This window comes from Erigeron canadensis, chromosome 3 (assembly GCF_010389155.1).
Source record: "Erigeron canadensis isolate Cc75 chromosome 3, C_canadensis_v1, whole genome shotgun sequence".
Taxonomy (NCBI): Eukaryota; Viridiplantae; Streptophyta; class Magnoliopsida; order Asterales; family Asteraceae; genus Erigeron; species Erigeron canadensis.
This window is the reverse complement of record NC_057763.1, coordinates 21,188,966-21,211,898: the sequence shown is the minus strand read 5'-3', so window position 1 is coordinate 21,211,898 and position 22,933 is coordinate 21,188,966. Positions and strand designations below refer to the sequence as shown.

General features: G+C 33.8%; 2 protein-coding genes and 1 long non-coding RNA gene across 3 annotated transcripts; all 3 read right to left on the bottom strand.

Moving 5' to 3' along the window:
- Positions 1–482: 482 nt before the first annotated feature.
- LOC122594477 lies at positions 483–2,492 on the bottom strand. The gene is made up of 2 exons (XR_006323018.1): positions 2,297–2,492; positions 483–1,065 (listed from the first exon to the last, which is right to left on the bottom strand). It is a non-coding gene; the product is annotated as an uncharacterized LOC122594477 (long non-coding RNA).
- A 10,550-nt stretch (positions 2,493–13,042) lies between these two features.
- Positions 13,043–17,010, bottom strand: LOC122594159 (protein NRT1/ PTR FAMILY 5.5-like). The gene is made up of 5 exons (XM_043766631.1): positions 16,915–17,010; positions 16,760–16,824; positions 15,394–15,608; positions 14,549–15,090; positions 13,043–14,122 (listed from the first exon to the last, which is right to left on the bottom strand). Exons 2-5 carry the CDS (start codon positions 16,782–16,784, stop codon positions 13,255–13,257), a joined length of 1,650 nt encoding a protein of 549 aa, XP_043622566.1. The 5' UTR covers positions 16,785–16,824; positions 16,915–17,010; the 3' UTR covers positions 13,043–13,254.
- Positions 17,011–20,043: 3,033 nt separating this feature from the next.
- LOC122594160 (protein NRT1/ PTR FAMILY 8.2-like) lies at positions 20,044–22,693 on the bottom strand. Its single transcript, XM_043766632.1, has 4 exons — positions 22,532–22,693; positions 22,211–22,428; positions 21,102–21,652; positions 20,044–20,897 (listed from the first exon to the last, which is right to left on the bottom strand). Exons 1-4 carry the CDS (start codon positions 22,635–22,637, stop codon positions 20,066–20,068), a joined length of 1,707 nt encoding a protein of 568 aa, XP_043622567.1. The 5' UTR covers positions 22,638–22,693; the 3' UTR covers positions 20,044–20,065.
- Positions 22,694–22,933: the final 240 nt, after the last annotated feature.

Sequence of the window (22,933 nt, the reverse complement as noted above, 5' to 3'; positions counted from 1 at the left end):
TTCGTATTTAACTTTTAGTATATAGGTTGGAATTTTGATAACATATACAATATTTTTTCCCCTACTATCTATCTTTTACTTTTTTGATTATCTGTATTGATATATCTTTTCTAATATAAACCTAGTTGATATCCTGTAATAATTATTAGGGGTTTGTTAAATATAGTTCTTATGACTGTATTTAAGATGTTAAATTGTTTGTACATTTATCATGAAAATCAGGGGCGGACTTTTAATATGGAAGGTACAAGTTTTTTTATGCACGTTAAATCAGAAGTTGCTTGCATACGTTCGGATTCTATCACTCCCTTGTTAGTTTTACCGTTCATGTACGTACGTCTTGAGAAGTCCATCTCTCATGATTGTAAAGCTGAAATTGATGTCATCAATAGAACGATAAGTGCGAAAATAGAATGACAATAAAGGTGTGCATGTCTATATATGCAAGTGCAGTAAAGTGTAGAGGACGATGAAGAAATGTGTTTGAAAGATAAGCAATAATCACCTAAACCTAAAGTCACATAGTTTAGTTTGCTTATATGTAGATTACTTCCTAAATAACTTAACGAAAAAGTTCAAACATGTTTTCCGAGATTGTAAGCACTATATTACAAGAGTTTCAATATTACTGCCGTAAGTTAAAAGCATGCAGAATACCGGTTGCTCTATAGCGTCACTCCAAAACCGAACTGTTGAATCTTTTGTCTGGAGAGCCCAGTTGTTGATGATGCCTGAGAGTAGTCTACTATCACGAAGAAGCCACACGGAAAGAACTGAAATTCCGAGCCCCAAAAGTGTAGTACATCCAACGCCTATTCGGCACATGGTGATTGGTGAGGTAGGACAAAACAAAAGCAAGAGGATTCTTAATCTTAACAACAAATAAACGATACATAATGTAATAATTTAAAACGCCGTTTGTCTTTGAATTGACATACATAGAATTGTCTTTAAATACTAAAACGGGTCAGACTTCTTTACATCTTCAGTATTCTGGAAAAAGAAGTTGACTTGACTACTCTTGTTAACTTGTGTAGCGCAGAAGACTAATGATATCTGGAAGCCCTGTACAGGAGGTAAATGGTTCATAGGAATTTACTTATAGGGTGAAAGCAAAAATGACGAGAAATCACTATGATGAAAATCTTAGGCTGAACGGGGTGAGGCGATCTCCCTCCTTGTTCGCCTCTCATGTCGCCCAGAACACCACCCCCAGGTGGCGATATATGGAGCAAAAAAACCGAAGTTGGCGATAGGATTTGGTTGCCCAAACTTCAATTCTTCTTCTCCAACAAAGATCAATGCAGGTAACTTTCTCTCTCTCTCTTTATCCCTCCTAACCAATTACCTTAATACACTTGTCGGAAATCGCTTAAGACTCCTACATAGCCCCACTCCCCCATTTTTAAGGGGTTACCCACTTGGTGACGTGGTGCCACATGGCGGAAGTCCCCTCCTTGGGAGGTTGCCTCACTCCGGTTAGCCTTACCAAGCGAGATATATATTCGTCTAGCATGTTTAGATTCGATAAAATCACATCGACTGCCTCGGTGAATTCATCATGGTCAAGATGGTAGTCAGACTCAATTTTGTATGAGTTCAAATGGCAGTGGCGCAAACATGTAGTAAGTTTTAATATAAAATTTGAAAGTGGCTAGGTTGAGGGAGGGAACTAACATGAGTAATGCTGCCGGCCTCCCTTTTCAGTTCCAAAAAGTATTTATTTATATTGAGTCCCCTTGTGGTCAAATCTATGAAGCTCGACAGGTCGTTAATTAAGTCCGTCAAAGGAAAACGGGTTTTAACCTCAAATCGACTATCCTATAAGTGACATTGAGTTACCAAACTTTGACACACCCAAAAACAAATATAATCTTACACGAGCATGGTACACGCGCAATGCGGCGACGATGATGGTACAGTTAGTGGAGGCAGATGCATCAAATGGTGTAGGTATTTGATATAAAGATATTTGATTTAAAAGAGTAGTGTATATCTTTTAAAAGATAATGTAATAATGATTGTACATGTTAATTCATTAAGGGTAAAATGGTAATTTTACGTGTCTCAAATATGTAAACTTTTCAACATTAGGTTATAATTTTTATATATAATCTTACATGAAAAGTAATTTTATATAAAAACCCACTTCAAAAATCATTCGATCCATCCTTCCAAGTATAGAATCAATTAAACCAAGACCAAACCCAAAAATTTTAATTAAAGGACACCAAGATCTAGTTAACAAATTCTTATAATAACATAAATTAAACCTTTTGGGAGTAATTTCACTTACCACAACTTCTTTAAAACACCAATTCCAAATTTGAGACCTACAGGAGAAGTTCTTTCACTTGAAGACACCTAAATCTTTGCTAGATGATGATGTAGATGATAACACTAACATCTATTAATAATTTGCTTATAATCATGATAATTATGTAAGAATTCTAGAGGGGGAGAGAGATATGGTATGTGTATGTGTGTTTTGGATGACAATATAGAGAGAGAAAAAAAGATAAGGAATGAATGGGTGTGAGAGAATTATCCAAGATAAGGAATGAATGGGTGGAAGAGAATTATCTAAGATAAGAGGAAGGTGTGGGGCCCGGTTTGGGAAAGTAATATATGTGAGTTTTCACTTCACTAATGTCTCACAAATAGTTAGTTACCCCAATACGGGTATAATGTTGCCTAAAAGCATAAATTACACTAATGGTTCGCTAAATATTTTTAAGGGAATTGGAATTTTTTAAAAGAAGTGAAATATGCAGGAACTAAATTTTAAAGTTTCAAAATCTATCTTTTGTTTGGTTGACGAAAATCGATGGAATTCGGTTAAAGGAATTGGAATTCAAACTTTGTAAATGACAAAATTAACCTTATTACCATTTTATGATATAAATAACTCTTTTTTCTTTTTATTAACATACGATAGTTCATTAAACTATATAATAATAATAATAATAATAATAATAATATAATAATAATAATAATAATAATAATAATAAGATAGAGATAATGATATACTGACCCAACTTCACATATAGGGTATGTTTGGCAAACATAGTTGGTAGTTGGAGCTGAAAGCTGTTAGCTGTAGCTAGTAGCTGTAGTTAAAAGCTTTTTGGATATATTTAAGTATTTGGCAAAGTAGCTATAACTTTCAATAAAATGCACAACACGACAAAAATAGACATATTAAAGAAATATTACTTAATACTAAACATAATAATATATATAACTAGTGTTCAGGCCCGTCCAATGGACGGATAGTCTCAAAATATATTAATCAAAGATAAAAAAATTGGAATTCAAATATATTAAATGGATATACCGAAATCATTTTGGAAATTTGCTAGCTGAATAGCCACTCCATCAGTCAAAATACTCCTAAAATTTTTCGTCCATTCACCATTGACTTAGCCATGTATAATAGTGCCCTGCAAATAGCAAAAAACACATGGAAAAAACTGGTAAGTTCTGTTAGTGTGTGTCTATGTATTTAATCCAATTTTAAAAAATAAACTCCAAATAAATTAACCATAAGAATCGAATAAACATCTTTGCATCTAGGAAAATTATTCAGGATAAAAAGGGAACCCAACCAAGGACATTCCAAACATCGATCAAATGATTTTATCGGCTAATGCAAGAAAGATAGGGAAACAATTTGTTGATAAAAAAAAAAAGAGTCGAGCCAAAAACCTTGCAAAGCCATATCCTGTTATGTTAAATCCTAAACATAACATGGATTAAAGGGTTTTATCTAAAGGTGTTATTTAAAATTGATATCATACTTTTCCATAAGATCCAAAGTATATCTGTCATACACAAACTAAAATGATGAATTGTTCCACCATGCTAAATAATCGTACTAAAACATTCAACATCAGTTCAATATGTAGCATTTTCCCCTGATAGAATTACAACGGCTAAAAAATGAGATAGTTTCAAAACAGATTCAAAATAATCATAGTCGATATATTAAAATAATCATAATCTTACTCATAGCAAAATTTGACTTTTTATCTAAAAGCTTATAAAAAGATATAATCTTACATATTAAGCATACACCATTAATGAGCTACTTTCAAAACGATATCAAAATAATCAAAGTCGATAAATTAAAGTAACCAGAAACTTATTCATACCAAATTTAGACTTTATATCTAAAAGGTTATAGAAAGATATAATCGTAAATTCCAAGAGTTAATATAGATTACAAATACAAAATTTAATATATTTAGATTAGTTAATTCATATATCACAACTTAATCAATACGAAAGCTAAAGAAGAAATATACGAAAATTAATTCCATATAAATATTGATTTCAGTTTACCTTTTTTTCTTTTTTCCAATTTTAGTTAAATAAAAAATTTACATATCTAAAAGTGTAAACTATATAATTTGGAGAATACATACAAATTTATCAACAAAGACTATCTTGAATGTTTTGATTTTCTTCTGGTTGTTCCACTCCTAAAAAATTAGAAGTTTAATAAGGATGAAGAATTAGACGAAAGGAAGGGGATTAGGGGTGCCAAGTGTACCCCAATCTCCTCTTTTAGTTATATTATTGATTATTTAATTTAATTTAATATTTGTTTTTCTCAAAATTAAAACCTATATATATATATATATATATTTAAGTTTCACGTAATAATATGTTGTGTGCCTTTTAAAAAAAAAAGTGGTATGATATTAATTTTTTATATTACGAGGCAAAAATAGTAGTATGTTGTGTTTTATATTTTAAATTACCTTACAAATGGTGTAATATATATATATATATATATATAAGGGTGATATATTTTGAGACCACCTCTTATTTTAGGACCAACTAGGACCATTGATTTTTGTACACCATCATGATCTACTACGATATACAAGACTTTTTTGTAAAAACACGAAGACTTTCTGGCGACGGGCCCACAGAAAAATCATGTGTAAGTTAACTTAATGTGTAAGTTAACTTACACATGATTTTTCTGTGGGCCCGTCGCCAGAAAGTCTTCGTGTTTTTACAAAAAAGTCTTGTATATCGTAGTAGATCATGATGGTGTACAAAAATCAATGGTGGTGTGTAACTTACGAAAATCAATGGTCCTTTTTTGGACTTTTTTTAGTTGTTCTCAAATTATCTTTCCCCTATATATATATATATATATATATAGGGTAAAGTTATTTTGAGAACCTTTTTTTTTTGCGAGAACCTTTGAGAACTTTTCAAATCAAGTCCAACGGAATATTGTTCTTTACATGAAAATTATTTTTTGATTGTTTTCTCAATAACTTATGTGTAATTTTAAAGTTTATAATTGTGTGGAGGCATTGATTATCATCCGTTATACATATATGTGGAGATTTGGATTCTTGATCACATGTGTACGTATATTGCTATGATCACATGTATGCAAGTCGATCACATATAATCATAGCAATATTCGTGCACATATAATCTGAAATCCAAATCTCCATATAATTATATAACGGATGATAATCTATGCCTCCACACAATTATAAACTTTAAAATTACACATAAGTTATTCAAAGAAACAATCAAAAAAAAATTTTCATGTAAAGAATAATTATCGGTTGGGCTTGATTTGAAAAGTTCTCAAAGGTTCTCGCAAAAAAAAAAGGTTCTCAAATTAACTTTTCAATATATATATATATATGCGTTGTAATATATTATATATATATCTTATTTTATACTACGTATCATTATTAATTATGGATGTCACTGAAGTAAATATGCATCCTAAAAGTTAGGAGCTTTTCACCAACGCTACATATACAAGCGTTTAGATTACGAGCTTTTTCAATAAGATAAAAGCTTGAAGCTCTTTTAACCAAGCGAATCTTTTTATTAGGTAACAGCTTTTGCTTAAAAGCTTGAAGCTTGAAGCTCCAAAAAGCTCATTGCCAAACACACCCAGTCTCTCATTTTCTCACCCCAATATTACCACACAAACTGGTTTTCTTTTTCACCACATGTCCTCCGTGATTCCCCCATCGTTGTCTTCCAAATTTATTACTCAACAACCATTTTCATTTACATCAACAACCATTTCCAATAAAAATTACTATACTCTTAGTAAGTTACTGGATCAAGTGATTTGTTGAAGGTGGTTGGTGGCGGTGTTAGTAGGATGGTAGTTGGTGGTGGTGTAGTCGAACCATGAATGTTGGTTGTTGTTGGTGGTGGTTGGTTGTGGTGTTATTCCAACAGATATGCTGGTCATCGACTGACTTTAATCGCCGGTGGTGGTTGGTGGCGGCATATCGAACATCATCATATATATATATATATATACAGGGAAAGGTTATTTTGAGAACTCTTTTTTTGGCGAGAACCTTTGAGAACTTTTCAAATCAAGCCCAACCGATGATTATTCTTTACATGAAAATTGTTTTTTGATTGTTTTCTGAATAACTTATGTGTAATTTTGAAGTTTATAATTGTGTGGAGGTCTTGGGTTCAAGACTTGGGAAGTACATAGGAAGTCTTTCTATGAAGGCTTGGCTTAGGTATACCCAGGTTCAAGTCTGAGGAGACAGGGTTTACCCCTATTGATCGTCGTGCCTTCGGACGGATTAGTAGGGGGTTTTCCCCCCATCGGGTATTTGAAATAAGCATTTCTACTTCGAGGGAGCTCTCTAACGTGGACTCGGTCAAGACAACGTATGTTAGACCTCCCGCTGTCGAATCGAGACACGAAGTTCTCAAGCGAAATTCACCTTTCAACAAAAAAACACCCCCTAAGGTTCCAAATATTCAATTCCAAAACATAAATTTATCCAAGTTTAACAAATATATAATTATGACAAATGTTACATCATTACCTCATGTAATTAGTCTTTCTTTGTCTCTAACTATTTTCTTTTTGTCCCCAATTCTTTTAGACTATTACAGTAGTTAAGTAGTCTCTTTTGGACAGTTTTATACTTTTAGGCTATTATAGTAGGTAAGTAATCTCTTTTGGTCAGTTTTATACTTTAAGACTATTATAATAGGTAAATAGTCTGTTTTAGTCAGTTTTATACTTTTAGACTATTATGGTAGGTAAGTAGTCTCTTTTTGGTCAGTTTTATACTTTTAGACTATTATAGTAGGTAAGTAGTCTCTTTTGGCCAGTTTTATACCTTAAAACTATTATAGTATGTAAGTAGTCTCTTTTGGTCAGTTTTATACATTTAGACTATTACCCCAAGTAAGTAGTCCCTTTCCGGCTACTTTCCCACATTTACCATTACATCAAACACGAGTTCACTAGCGTTAACCAGTCAAAGTGACGGGAGTTACACCGTTAGTTAATGTGTGCTTTATATGTGTTTTTACATGATTGAATGATTAATGTGGGATATGTGCTAAAGTGATTAAAGTAATAAAAATAATGTTTAATAATGATAAATTAAATCATTAAGTGTTCCCAATAAGATTTAAGAGTGGCTAAGTGTCTCTATATGCGTTAAACGGGCAATTAAGTGACAATACGAGTTGTAAGAAAGTGTAAGGGATTAGAATGTCAAGTTTTGAAAGTTGTTCCAACATAAACAGGGCACAAATCACATTTCATATGCCATATGATCAGATCAAAACCCTTTCAAAATTTCACACACAAAACCCTAGTCTTTCTGTCACACCCCGACTAAGGCGGAAAACTCGGGATGCAACAAAATGTACACGCGTCATGGATGTTATGTAGAGTCCATATTTTATTAGATTCGGGCACAAATATTCATAGAATCGATATCCAAAAACTAAATAGATAAATATTCAACAGTAATCGATGATGATAATTATTGGTATGGTCATTCTTGTTCAGAGAAGATCGGTTATTAATCACATGATGATTTCTAAGCTGAATCCCACTCGATGAGTTATTAGAAACTCTATGAGGTGAATGAAACCAAATCGGACTACCACCGGAGTGGCTTCTAGATGAAGCACTCCTTCATTGTCCAAGTCTTTGAGGAGTCTTAGATCTAGGTTCAAAAGTAGTAAGAATAGGAATCTTAGTTTTATCATTAGACATAGTTAAGTATCCATTGATTTACTAGGAGAACTTTCTTTAACATAACGTTTCTTCCTAAGTGGACAACAACTATGAACATATTCCTGTTCATAACAATAGATACACAACCTACTTTCTTAGAAGCTTCTACTTAACATTATTGCTAGACTATTCTGATGGCACACCTAGCCACTCTTTCAATTTCATAGTAGTAGACTCTTCTTCTAACAAAACTTTTGACTCATCATTCTCATTTTCAGAAAAGTTAACTTTCGCTTTAATCCGTGGGAGTGTAGAAAACGGTTTCAAAGTAACCCCACTGAAAGTAGACCCAAACTTTGTCAATTTTATCATGATTAATCTTTTCAAAAACAATTTTAGAAGATGTAAAAACAGTGTCACATCCCTTCATTGTAAAATATTTGACAACGTTTTCTTCATAACATGATTTGACTTTCAGAAGTTTTACTACTAACAGTCCAAATGTAACCCGCTCTTCAAATACTTTATTTAAAATTATCAAATTTTAAATCTTCATGAATTTTTCATTTTTAAGATTCTGTTGTTATACATATAGATTGATATAAGAAAACAAGGAATCGAACCCCTTTGTGTACTTCCAAGTGATCTTATATTAAAATGTATGTGTCTTAGCAGTTGATTGCTTACAAAACAAATTTGCTTAAATGTTTTAATGCATCCAACTTGTTGATATAAGATGCAAAGGATCGAACGCCTTTGTGTACTCCTTAGTATTCTTATTATTAACATTGTTGATGAAGCAAAACTTTGTGTTTCTCAATTGAAAAATCTTGTTCACGTTAGACTCTCAAATTTTTCTGTATATATCACAACCAAGATTTTACTCTTTTTGATTTCACAAAAACCAATTTTTGCCTACCTTTCTATGAAAAACATTTTGATCTATTCTTGCATAGATTAAGGGAGAGTTTGTGATTTCAAAACTTCAAATGTGTTTTAAATCTTTTCATACGCACGTTTGATGTTTTTCAAAATTACTTTTCATCAATTGAAGTTCGGTGATTAGTTTGCACTTGAGCGATTCGTTCACTCCATGAACTTCATCATCGCCGATGAGTTCTAACCCCGGAGTATTCAATTCTTTCATTAGATAGTAAGGGTATTTTGAGTGATGATGGTTTCGTGCAAATAGGATGGAGGGAGTAAAGTCGAAAAGTGAGAGGTTACGGTGATATGTTGTGAGAAAAGGGTTAAAAGAAATGATACCCTTCCCTAAATTCTCAAATCGCCGAGTGAAACAAATTTCTATCGGATGTCATTTGTTGATATCTTGATAAAGACTTCATGGACCCAGTGAAGCGATGCACATCTTTACCTAACCACTCAAGTGTTTCTTAACAAATACTTGTTTCATTTCTCACGGAGATTTTCACATTTCTATTGACTCTTCATTTGGAAGATGTTGATATTGAAAAAGGGCGACATTCTGCTCCAGTCCCCGACTTCATTTGATCACGTTGTGTCTAGAGCTATCTTGATTGATCATTAATTTGATTATTATTCATTTCTTTAAGACACATTTGAGTTATATCTTTGTGATATTATTTCTTATCTATGTGATATAGCCGGAACATTTGTAGTGATATCTTAATTGGTATTCCACGATGATCAAATGGAAATCCTACCAATGCTAACATCTTTTCCAACGTTGAACGTAGGTCTCATAATTACATTTATGTGATTATTGAGTGAACGAGAAGTCTAACAGTGACCTCGGATTTTACCTAAAAGTCTTTAAGGATAATAGATTGTGGTTATCGAACGTTTTGGCTGTACTAACCATGATTTATATTCTTTGGAGCAATCTAGTGGTTGAAAAGTCGCAGACCGAACTATGTTAGAACATTGCTTTGTGCATGTCTTAATGATACATAGGAAATCCGAAAAATATAACACATTTATATCGGTCATTTCATTAATCCTTTTGATTTTTGAATATGTTAACGGATCATTCTTATCCGGTTTTCATTTCTCATCTCACAAACACAAAAACCACCAACACCATTCTATAACATTTGTATCAACAACTTCAACCTTACATTTTAGTTACCCTTAGGATTCTTTGGGTTGGGCTAATGGTTTGGGTTGATACGTTGATGGTTGATATTTCTCCATGTGAATCTCGTTTTAGTTTGTCATATTTCTTGTGACATTTTCTCAATCAATGTTTGCATAATGACATTGGTTCCCAACTTTGTCATTATGAGGGAGAGAAAAGATTATGATTGATTAATTGGGGAAGAAATAAGAAATAAGATAGCAAGGAGAAAAGGTTGTATTGATTGGGTGTATGGCAGTTGAAGATGGGTGGAGAAGGATATTTATACATTTGACCTATGTTGTCCAATATCCCCTTTATCATTAAACTAATTAGAGTGAATTAAAATGATTATTTTCAAATCTAGTTTCTTCAGATTAACTTGTCAAAGATTTTCAAAACATTTCAGTCAATTGAGCTCAGATTTTCACTAGATTTTAGTTGATTGAGTTTTTGATTTTGAAAAAGGAGGAAATCTACATTGATCACAAAGATAAGAATGAGACCGAAGATGAAAGGATATTATCTCAAGATGGAACAAATGTTCAAAGATGCTCCAAAATGTTTATACTCATGGATTGAGGGGGAGCATGATCACTTCATAAGAAACCTATCCAAACTTCATTCAAATGTTTACTCTCCAAAGTGTTCAAGTTAATGTGACAAAGATCAAAGCTACAAAAAGTTGAAAGATTGATTGGAAGATTCTAGACATAGAAGTAAAGCTTCAAAAGAGTCTTCATCAACATATTCCATTCAAGATCTTCAAGTCATACAATTATACTCGTTCAAGAAGCTCCAATGTATACATCGAGGAGAGTAGTACAAGTTCATGATACTTCATTCCAAGAAGATGAATTTCACTCAAGAATCGAAGATTGAAGAACCAAAGCCAAGTTTATACCTTCCGCACCTCAAAAGACAACTCTGATTCATGGTTCAACAATCTTCAAAGAATCAAGAAAGAACACACACTTGTTCTCTGTTCAAAAAGAACATTGAGAATCTCTTCATGATTTAACTTCAAGAAGTCCAAGACCAAGATTGAATCAAGTTCTCCAAACACTTGTTTCAACAAACCAATTGTCTTCACCATCGGGCTCATCAAATTCATTCCTACAAGACAAGATTAACACGTACTTCATTCATTACAAGATATCACTAAGGGGGGAGAATGTTAGAAATCCAAAAATAGTGATAAATTGTAATTTAAGTTAGTGGACTTACTTGTTGTTAAGTCATAGATAAATGATTTCTAAGGATGAGGGACTAGATGTGTTAATTAGCTTAATTGTATAGTTAGACTATAAATAGATCCTTAACACCTTAGAAATCATAACTTTAACAACAACAACTTTCATTCCTGTAACAAATTTACACACACTTAATCTCAATCTTTCCTCTCTCTCTCTCTCTCTCTCTCTAGAAACACACACTAAAACACCAAGAACACACACACAAAATCCACCTTTGAATCTGTGAATTTGGAGATGAAATCGTGTTAATTACATATACTAGCATTATAAGTCGCATCCTTGGGATCCGATGGTCAAACAAAATGTTTAACCGACTCAACTTTCGTATTAACAGTCGGCTAACTGAATTTTCAAACAATTTAGAAAGCATGGTGAAAGCTTCTATTTGAGATGATAAAGGTTGACAAGTAAAGATATCTTCCTTCTCAGTCGGATGCCCAAAGTTTTACTATAATTATCATTAATAGGACCGCTAACTTCCTTATAATCTACTCTTTTTATCCTTAGGAGTAAAGTGTACTAGCAATTTTATAGACCAAATTAATCCAGTCCCCTTAATCTGTTCAAGTCTAGTATTCAATTTAACTATTTCAACCTTAGCATCAACTAACCCCTCTTCCTTTTGAGCAATATCTGTAGTCAGTTTAACATACTATTCATTTCCTACTTTCTCCATAAGAACCGACTCCCTAAGTTTCTCTTTTAAAGCAAAAATATTCATTTCTAAAGTTCAAATTTTATCTTTGTAAAGGCTTTCTTGTTTAACTAAACCTGAAATCTTAGCAAAATAAAAGTCATTTTCTTTCCTAAAGTTTTCATTTTCAAAAGTTAAACTATCTATAGTATTGCTAGGGCTAGAAATCATAATATTCATTAGTGAAACTAATTTACAGACCTTAACAGAGAGTAATTAACAACTCACCTTTTGATCACCACCCTGACAGTCAGCCATGTAAGCAACAAAATCTTTAGTCGTAATGCCATCAGATATCACAAACTCTTTCATCAGTTATTCAATACTCTTTTCTTCAATTTTTCTAACGGGCTTATCTTTCTCAGCTGAAACATATTCACTTTCAAATTTCACTGTCAGCCACCTTCTAAATATTTCCTCGAATTGTCTTAAATGATCTATCGTCACTAGAATAGACAATTTTTTTTGGTTCCCATAATTGGTATCGGGATATGGTACCTAAAAATGGTACCAAATTCCAAATAGGACTCGGATTAATACCTTTTTTTTTATTGACTTTAAACTTTTCATTACTTATCTCTTATGGATTTTTTTAACTTAGGTCTCTTTTTGAATTATTTTTTTTCATAGATTTTTTTTTTTTTTTTGCTTCCTCTTGGTTCATGTCCATCCCTAGGGTGCGATCATGATTTTCCATCGTCTCTCTCTTTTGGGCCATCTAATTTTATCGATGATAGGAAATGTAGCAACTCTCAAATGGGGGCCGGGATTGCTACCATTTTTTGTTGACTTTCTATCTATGATCATGATTTTCCTACCCAAGAAGGACCCGTCACTTTTGGGCCAATTAAATTTATCCGTACATCACATGAGTTGAATTCAAGGTATATAAACTCATTTACTTGACTATAATTTAAGACAAATAGCGCTCTGTATTACAACATATAGCATTCAGCTTGATCCGACCCACTCGACTGGACCAGTTCAAATGGAAAAACCAACTAACTCATATCCATAAAATTGTCATATACAATGGATAGAATCCCTTACATTACAAAGAAATACACACAACATTAGAAGAATCACTTGTACAAAGAATTTAATTGCGTGAGGCATGAAGTAGATTGTTATGTGAATTTAAGCCAGCTCAAAAATAATCATTAATCACACAACAAATAACTCAAATCTCTAACACCAAATCTTAACAGCAACATTTCGCATTGTCCTCCTGAAAACCTTGATCCATTTGTCCACCTTCTGCTTCATCTTCTTCATCTGGTGATTCCTTATACTTATAGAAAAGTGCAACGATGATATAAACCAGTAGATTAGCCGCACTTAGCGCAGCTAGCACCCAATAATATCGATCTAAATGGCTCTTATTTAACGAAAACTGAAACCAATTTGGCTTTTGGTTTCTCTCACTCACCTTACCTACAATATGGACTGATAAAACACTAGCCATGCTTCCTAATCCTAGCACACCCTTCGTGAGAAAAGTCAAATACTTATGCATGGATTCAGGGGTTTGGTGCCTGAAGAAACCATTGATGCTACTATTACCAATCCCGTCAACGGCTGCAAGAAGCATAAACTGTGGAAGGAGAGCAAATATACTCATTGGGATCGTCTCATCAGGTTTGTCTAGTAAGCCATTATCCCTAATGCGATCTAGTCTTCGGGTTTCCACTTTTGCAGCAGTAATGCAACATAATACAGAGAAAACCATACCTGTGGCAATCCCAACTGGTGGAGCGTATTTCTTGTTTGGCAAACACTTTGTGAAAAAGGAATAAATGTGTGCAGATATTGAACTTGCGCAAGTATAGAACAAAAGGAATATTGGAATTGTGACCTTTATTTTTCCAAGTTTACGGTCCATGTGGTTAGCTTGCTCAAGAAAGTAAGTGTTTCCAATAGAGAGCACGATACCAATCACAATGAAGGTTAGCCACATTGGGAGCATACGGATACCAATCTTGGTCTCTTCAACTTCACGCAGGCTACATCCCTTCCACTTTTCTGATTGTTGTTCTTCTGGTAACTTAATAGCAGCCTTATTTAAGCAGCTGTGTTTCATCACAAATCCGTAAGAGAATTAGCTTACATGTTTAAAGCTGACCAAACCAAAGGCTTAATGGGTTATCTTTTATCTTAAAATATAGCAGCTAATGACATCAAAGTCACCCATCAGCTACTATTAAGCATGCAATTCCCCAAATAAATTTAGTTTATTCAAATAGTGATTTTTTTTGTAATAAAAAAGCATTATATATGTAACAAGATTCATAAAAACTGAAGAAAAAAGTGTTAGTAGGTCAAACCAGTCTAGTCTGTTTCAACTTTATGCTCGAAAATGACTCAATTCTTCCCAAACCCGTCTTGACTCATTACCCAACTCGTCCAGCCAGCCTATTTTCCCAGTTTAAAGATTTCAATAAAAATATCAGTGTTCTGCTTTGAATGTAATAGACAAACAAAAATAATCATACGACCTGAGGCTGCTGGTCAAACGAGCAGCTTCTTCATTGTTGAGTTGATCAAGATTAGGATTTGGTCGAGAAATATTACGAGCAGTAACCACAAAAACTCTCAAGGTGGTTTTTAAAGGGCTTCCCCCTGGATTTATACGTTGGTACTTGCAACATCCTGACAAGAATAGAATTGTTGCTACCAAAGTACATATGGCTGGAATACCAAACCGGATTGACCATGGTTTTATATATGGAAGTGCAACACCTCCAGCTATCAGTACAACCACCACCATCATTAAACCCGGTATTTGCCAAAATATTTTAGTATCCTCGTCGGCGCCCTCTTCAGTTCCCTGTTTAGTTTGGGGGTTTTCTTCACCTTCACGTTTTGTTTGTAAATCCAAAAAGGGTGGTAAAGAGACTAAATGACCAGCCATCCCGACTGCTATCAATGGTAAGGCAGTATAAAACAAGACCTTTTGTGAATGCCCAATACATTGCTCCTTGTAGTCACTACATGGGCCAAACACAGGGGGTGTTGACATTGCCAATAATCCTAACCCCTGCATACACTTATGTTTAGTTTCATGGTTTTCACTATGCTATTGAAATATATGTTGTACACACAGTGGCGGATCCAGAAACAAAAATCACATGTATCCAATTATAATTCATCCATTTCAAATGCTTCAAAATGCTTACTTTATAATTACCCTAGGTCAAATCTATGGATAACATTTGTCCAAACATAATTTTCCATATGCTTGGTAAAAAAAACGTCAATCTAACCTAGGCCCATGGACCTATGTTGGTCCAACATTTAACCGCCTCTGTGTACACAACAACTATACATAGAGAAAGCTTACAACAGTGTAGGAAATGCTAGAGAGCACAAGCATATTAAAGTTGCCAATGAATTCGTCAACAAAGAAGGCAAATATAATGGCCAACACTGGTGTGATCCCATTCCAGATATTAATGATACCAGCAGCATGTGTTGTACTTAAATTCCAAACATTTGTTAAGTAGGTCATCATCACATACATTGCAAATGCAGCTAGTAGATCCGCCCATGTCAGTACTGTGATTCAAAAAAGATGACACAAAAAGGATCAAAAAAAGCGATCACAATCACACTATTACAGTATGAAATATGGACAAGGAATCCATGACATTTAGGTGTAAAATGTAGGCAGTGAATAGTTTCCAATAGTGATGGGGTTTAAGAGAATGTGTTTGGTAACGTGGATACATAGACTAATGAGGAGAAGGACGTTTGGTAAAAGGGTTACACGGAAGAATTTAAAATCGGAAACCAATAAATACTTTATGTGATTGTATAGATAGATAATCAATTTACAACTTTATTTTACAAAAGCCCGACCACGGTTGATTATTTGTCCCCATCGAAACAATACGGAGTATTAAGTTTTTCCCCAATCGTTCATGTGAAGGATAATTTGTCTCAAAAGTCAGTATTGATTGTTACAATGAGAACAAATTAGCCAACTGGGGTCTGTATGAACAAATTTGTTCCGGCTATAGGAATAATGTAGGCTAGTTTTTTATTTACTACATCTACAGCTTCTAAACTACCCAAGAAATTCCTAAATGCATCAATGTCAGGAATTAAACCATGAGCACTCCTAAAGAGACGAGAGTTTGTACCAATTACCATCCAGCTAAAGCTTTTATGGCCAAAAAATGTAGGTTAGTTAAATGACATTTTTCCTATAAAACAAAGCATCTAATGTAAAAATAAATCATTTTCTGCCACTAACTACATACATTACTGTATGATAACTTCAAAACGTTAACCTGACTTGGGTTAAGTGCGTCGGAATGTAACAAACTATTTAAAGTTATAGAATAATATCTATAATTGTAAAAATCTAATTGTTCTTTTCAAATTTATAACCAAAGCATCAGATACCATACTTGTTCAAAAAAAAAATAATAATAATAAAGAACAGATAAACAGAAACAAGAAAATTACTAGACTAGTTTTTTTATTAACAGCAAATTTACTCTACCTTAAACCACCCCAACTAAAATCCTAAAATCACTCATGCCAGGATTGAACCGTGCACTTCACACAAGAGACAAGAGCCTCTGCCAAATGCGCTAACCGCAAATAACTAGATTAGTAATTCTACATTACAAAAAAGACATCTATATCTATATCTACAACAATAATTGAACAAAAGTGTAAAATGGGTTTGTATGAATCACCTGAAATCCTAACAAAGGAAGCCATTTATGCGTTGACTCTTTAGATCAATGAATGTATCCTCCAGGCCCGCACATAGATTTTAAAGTTCAATAAAATGATGAAATATGTAACTTTGACCTCTGAGAAAAAGGAATATTTAGAAACAAACAAACAAACTTGGATTGAGGATAAGCAATTTAAGCTTTTGTTTTGCTCTGTGGTGGAGTCTGGTCAGTTGGAAATGGAAACTTAAGAGACATTTTGAATTTGTAAATGATATATAAACAAGCTGTCTCTATCTGTAATGTATTATGGAAGAATAGTTATGTCATATATAATCATAAACAAAGACCATATATATTTGACATTGACCCAAGTCTCATGAAGCAACCAACCTCCTCTATTGGTAGCTTCCTTTTTTTATTTTTATATTATAACAAAGTATTAATTATAAAAGTTAATTGCAAGATTGGTCCATGTAGTTTGTATCTTTTTTCAATAGGGGTTCTTTTCAAGTTTCATTGTGGGTCCCCATTTTGAGAATTTTTCACAAACTTGGTCTTTTTTTGACGAATCCGTTAGAAGGTGCCGTTATGTATGCACGTGTTTAGCATGTGCAGGGGAAATGACGTCTTTTTATGCAAGACAGGGACCATTCGCAAGTTTTATTTGTTATCACCATTTCCATCCTCTACAACAATTACATTATCAAAATCAAGAGTACAACAAATCTATTACCATTCCAATCTATACATACCCACATATATACATAAATAACAAAATAGAATCACAAACATAAATCATCAACTATATATAAGTCTTTTGTTAGATCCATATATATATATTTATCTTATTTGTCTCCTTCACCATAAAATAAAATCTTATATACATAACAAAATTAGTATAAGTATATCGATACATAATAAAATTATCAAAATAAAAACTATTCAAAACTCATTCAAATCCAACAAACAAAATCAAAATCATAAAGAAAAAGGTAAGTAATGATAGCCATTTATAGTCTTGGTGGCAGGAATGATATTTACGGAGTAGAAACTAAAAAGTGCTACAAATTGGATAAGGTCACGTGATATTCACAAAAATTCACTGGCTTTGTCCAACATCAATATCCCATTCAAACCATTTATACAACTAATGATTAATAAAATATTCAGGCTTCAAGTTCGAGTATTCTTGTAATATCATACAAACTAAAAAATAACAAACTAAGAGATTTTAAAAAATATGAGTGATCTTGATGGTGGTAGTGGCAGCGGGAGAATCAAAATATGGCGACAAAGGTGACGGATCTTGGTTGTGACAGTGGTAAGGTAGTTGAATCTTGGTGGCTAAGATTCAAAAATCATCTTTGAAAAATGATCCGGTCAAGATTTCATATTAGGCAACTTGTGAGAATCCTCACCCAAAGTAAGGATGGTGTTGTCACACAACTAACTTGACTCATTTTAGGGGGGAAGGAGTGGGAGTCGGCTACCACTCGGGTTCACCGACCACGATCGGCTACACCGTTTCCAGGGTTCGGCTAGGACTCGGGTAGGTAGATTTCGGGTATTAGATTGGTTTGTGAAGCCTCGTGGTGTTGATTTGAACGTTGGAACATGTGGACCCCCCCCCCCCCCCCCCAACGGCTACATACCCCTTTAATTGTTAAAAAAAAAAACCTTTCTCCCCATATATACATGTCTACTTACATTCATTTTAACACACACCAAACACAAATATCATTTTAACACACAAAAAAAAACACCCTTTCTCCTCAAATGTCTAGTTCATCGGAATCTCGTTGTGTCGTTGTCGGATCGGATTCATCATCCGAATCCGATGGTATGTTCCTGCATAACGCACTTCAGTTTTTAATAAAATGTTTAGTTAAATTATTGGTGGAATAAAATAAAAAGAAAAAGAAAATGAATTTGGGTAAGTTTAATGAATTGGGTATGTATTTCAAGTGTTTTGGGTAAGAATTGGGTTAAATTGGGTAGTGGTGAGTTGGAGGGTATTGATTGAATAAACATTTGGGTATTTTACCCAAGTCAAAAACCACTCCTTCCCCTCTTATATTTTTAATTATGTAATTAATGAGAAGAATGAAAAGTAAAAAAAAAAAAAGCTAAAGAACTTGGGCAAGTTAATGGACAAAAAACAACGAAGTTTGAAGTAGTGATCAAAGTAAAAAAAAAATGTGGCAAGTTTAGTATATTTTTTTAATTTTTTGAGTTCGATGACTAAACGTTAAAAACGTGTCAACTTCAGGGACTAAAAGTGTAATTTACCTTATTAAAAAAGTTAACATGTGAAAAGGCTTTCAACAACTTAGACTATCCTTATCAGTGATCCAACCCAACCCGATCTTAAATTAAAAATTGATTTCTCTCTCTTCCACCTATAGTCATATACAACCCAACCAAACTTAGATTTTCACTCACATCCACAACTCAACTCAAACCATTTTCTTTATTAAAAAATATTTTTTAAGATAGCTTCATTTTTAATAAAACTTATGTCAAAATATCATAAAAGAAAAATAAATAATACCATATATTTATAGTTTTACAAAGAGTCCTAAAATGAAGATATTAAATAAAAACGGATGATGTTTATAATTAATTATAGGTATTAAAATATTGAAAGAATGTCAACCAATCAAAAGCACCCGTATGTCATGCAAATTGAAACGAACTAGTTTGTCTGCAAGGCTCGGATTGAAAGGGATTGAGGCTTGTTTGTACTTTTTATAATATTATATTTGACGATCTCGCTTGTAGCTCACCGATGGGGTTAGTCTTTTGTTGTCTTTTGAGGGATAACACTGTAACAACTTTTTTTGAGGGATAACACTGTAACAACTTTTTTTTGAGGAATAACACTGCTCGTTTTACAAGTACGTTTTGTTGTCTTTTGAGGGATAACACTGTAACAACTTTTTTTTAAAAAAACAAGTTTTTCTTACATATTAGTCGATAAATCATATAAATGCTTATGATGGAAGTCACAGAACTTGAACTCATGAGTAGAGTTTTGTAATAATTAGGATTTCTTCTCGAATGTGTTAGAGATCATTAAGAAAACTAAGCATAAGAACATCAACTCCACCTGCATCTCTACTCATGATCTTATAACCTCCCCTTGTCACATAATCCATCAACCAATAAAAAAACAATATAGATTTAAAATGATCCATAAACCAAAAAAAAATAAAAATCTCTTAGACATAAACTTAGCAAACTACAAGAAGAAACAAATAACCCATCCTTCCTAGTTCTAGAAAAAAAAAACACTTGTTTAAACTCCGCATTACTAGTAAATCAACTTGGGTACACACTTACCTTCTTGTAAGTGTACCATTTAGCAATACCCACATAAACCAACAAATTCACCAAGCTCAAAACTGCCAATAACCCATAGAAATAATCAAGATGTCCTTCATTCAAATTATTAGCAATCCATCCTGCCTTACCATCTTTAGTTGTCACCTTAGCCACCACTGTCACTAGCACTGTGCTCAAGTAATTCCCCAACGCAATCGTCGTTAATGACAACGCCGAACACAAACTCCTCATTGCGTCTGGTGCCTGGTCGTAAAAGAACTCAAGTTGTCCGATAAATGTAAACACCTCAGCACAACCGATCAAGAAATACTGCGGGACTTGCCAGAAAATGGACATGGGGATTGTTTCTTCGTCGTAGAGGTTCTGTTTACGAACATAGTCTAGTCTGACCACTTCTAAGGTTGCTGCAGCCATCATGGCGAATAAGGAGATCACCAGACCAATACCCATTCGTTGGAGCGTTGTGAAGCCTCGTTCATGGTGTGTGCGTTTTCTAGCAATGGGGATGATGATACGTTCGTATACAGGAGTCCAAAAGATGACACTAATTGTGTCAAAGATTGAAAGAGAAGCTGATGGGATTTTGAAGTTGGGACCGATATGTTGGTCCATTGTGTTGCCCTGTAGGACGAACATTGTGCTCATTTGGCTGTACACGGCTGCAAATATGATTCCAGATGCCCAAATGGGAAGAACCCGAATGATTGATTTGAGTTCTTCGACTTGTGTCACTGTGCATAGTTTCCATGGATTGCTTGTGCTTTTCCTTCTATCAGACTCTGTCTCCACTGCTGCCTTGTCCAAAAACCTGAATCATGAATGTATAAATATGTGAAAAAATCAAGTTATATGAGTATTTATAATGGGAGGTGATATTTGTACTACAATTTTTGATACATCTACCACACTGGTTTATTAATAACCTGTATATAAGTTGTACATTGTGGTAGATTTATCAAAAGTAGTGGTAGGAATATAACCTCCTATTTATAATAGGATCACGATCTAGTACCTGAATTTATCAGTGTGTTCAAGCTTGCGGCTACCAACAATCTGGGATTCACTATCAGAAGTCTCATAAAGAAGCGATTCATCTCGGGGCACTTTAACATTATACTTTCTAAACGACGCGACCACCACTTGGCAAAGCCTAACCAAAGGACTACCTGAAGGCTTTTGAATCCGATACAAAGGACTACCCGAGAAGAAAAACGCAACAGCAATTGCCATTGCAACAGCCGGGACACCAAACCCCCACCCCCAACCTACATTCATTTGTATCCAAACCAAAATGGATGACGCGAATAGTGCACCTACGTTGATGGAAAGATAGAACCAGTTGAAGAATGAACTTTTCCTTTTCCTCTCTTTTACATCAGTTTCATCAAATTGGTCAGCCCCGAAAGATGATACACAAGGTTTGATCCCCCCAGTTCCTAATGCGATCAAGTATAGGGCAACAAAAGTGACCGTAGTTTGCGTTGAGGTTGGGTGGCAACCATCGTCGTCACACCGTGGCTCCAGTCCTTTCACGCAGGCGGATAGGGTCAAAAGTGTCATTCCCTGCACAAAGTCATGTTATGTCACTATTCTTGGCTATTTTTGAATTCCTTCCAACTGAACGAAAATAGTTCCAAATTTGGCAGAAATACATGATAGCAAGAAGTTCAATTGAACCACTTCAAAATAAATTCTTCACTAAAATTTCCTACGTCTCAACTTTATTGGCCAAACATTACTATTTTCAGCAGAGCAGCTATATACATACGAGAGAAGATGCAATTAAATCCGTTAGAACATTTCCTCTTCATAATTTTCGTGTGACTTAGTATAAATTTCATGTCACCTATGTATCTGAACCCTGCTTCCAGATTCTAACAATAGTAGAAAAGGACCTCAGCCTTGTTGGGCATGAAGATCTAACCCTTGACAACTATTTTCATAGACAATGGTTCCAACCACTTGATTTAGCCCAGTTGTTAACCTTATATATAAAATTTTTTATTATATAAAGATTACCTATACTATACTCTTAATTAACTACAATCGTGATTCGAAATTCAAAGAAATTCAATGAACTATTATGATTACTATGATACTTCAAAAACAAGAAAAACTTACAAAGAAGTAGATAATGGAAAAACAAGCAATAGTCCAGTATCGTCCCAAGTATGCATCGGCTATGAAAGCCCCAAGCAACGGTGTAGCGTAACACGTTCCTGACCAATTTGAAACGTTCGTCGACGCACGTACGTTTCCTTGGTTAAGTCGATCCTCAAGATAATTCACCAAATTAGTACTCATTCCATAGTATGCCAACCTTTCACAACATTCATTACCTATAGATAATACAACAAATGTTATACATCTAGCTATTGAAACTTACAAAAAAAAAAAAAAAAAACATCTAACCAAATATAACTGATTCTAGTTGAAACATACCAAGAATGAATGGACAAGCCCTCCAGTTTCCGGTTTTGCTCTTAACAGCACGTTCGTTATCAAGAGTAACACTCCCATCACCGGTATAGATATCCTCGTCTGTCATTGAATCTTTGTTTTCTCGCAAAAACAACACTAAAATAAATTGGCTATAAAAAATGTACTTGTAATTGTTTTATCATATACTTTAGTTGATATATATAGCTAAAGTTCCCATTACGCGACGAAGATTTTATAAGAAAATCATATCGACGAACTTCATATATGTCTATAACTAGCTAGTAATGATATAAATGCCTCACAACATGTATAGTAACATCCAAAGAAAGTATAAGAAACGTATGCTATATCGGCATATCGCACATTTTGTTATAAATACCATTTTTTTCTAATTGTTATTCG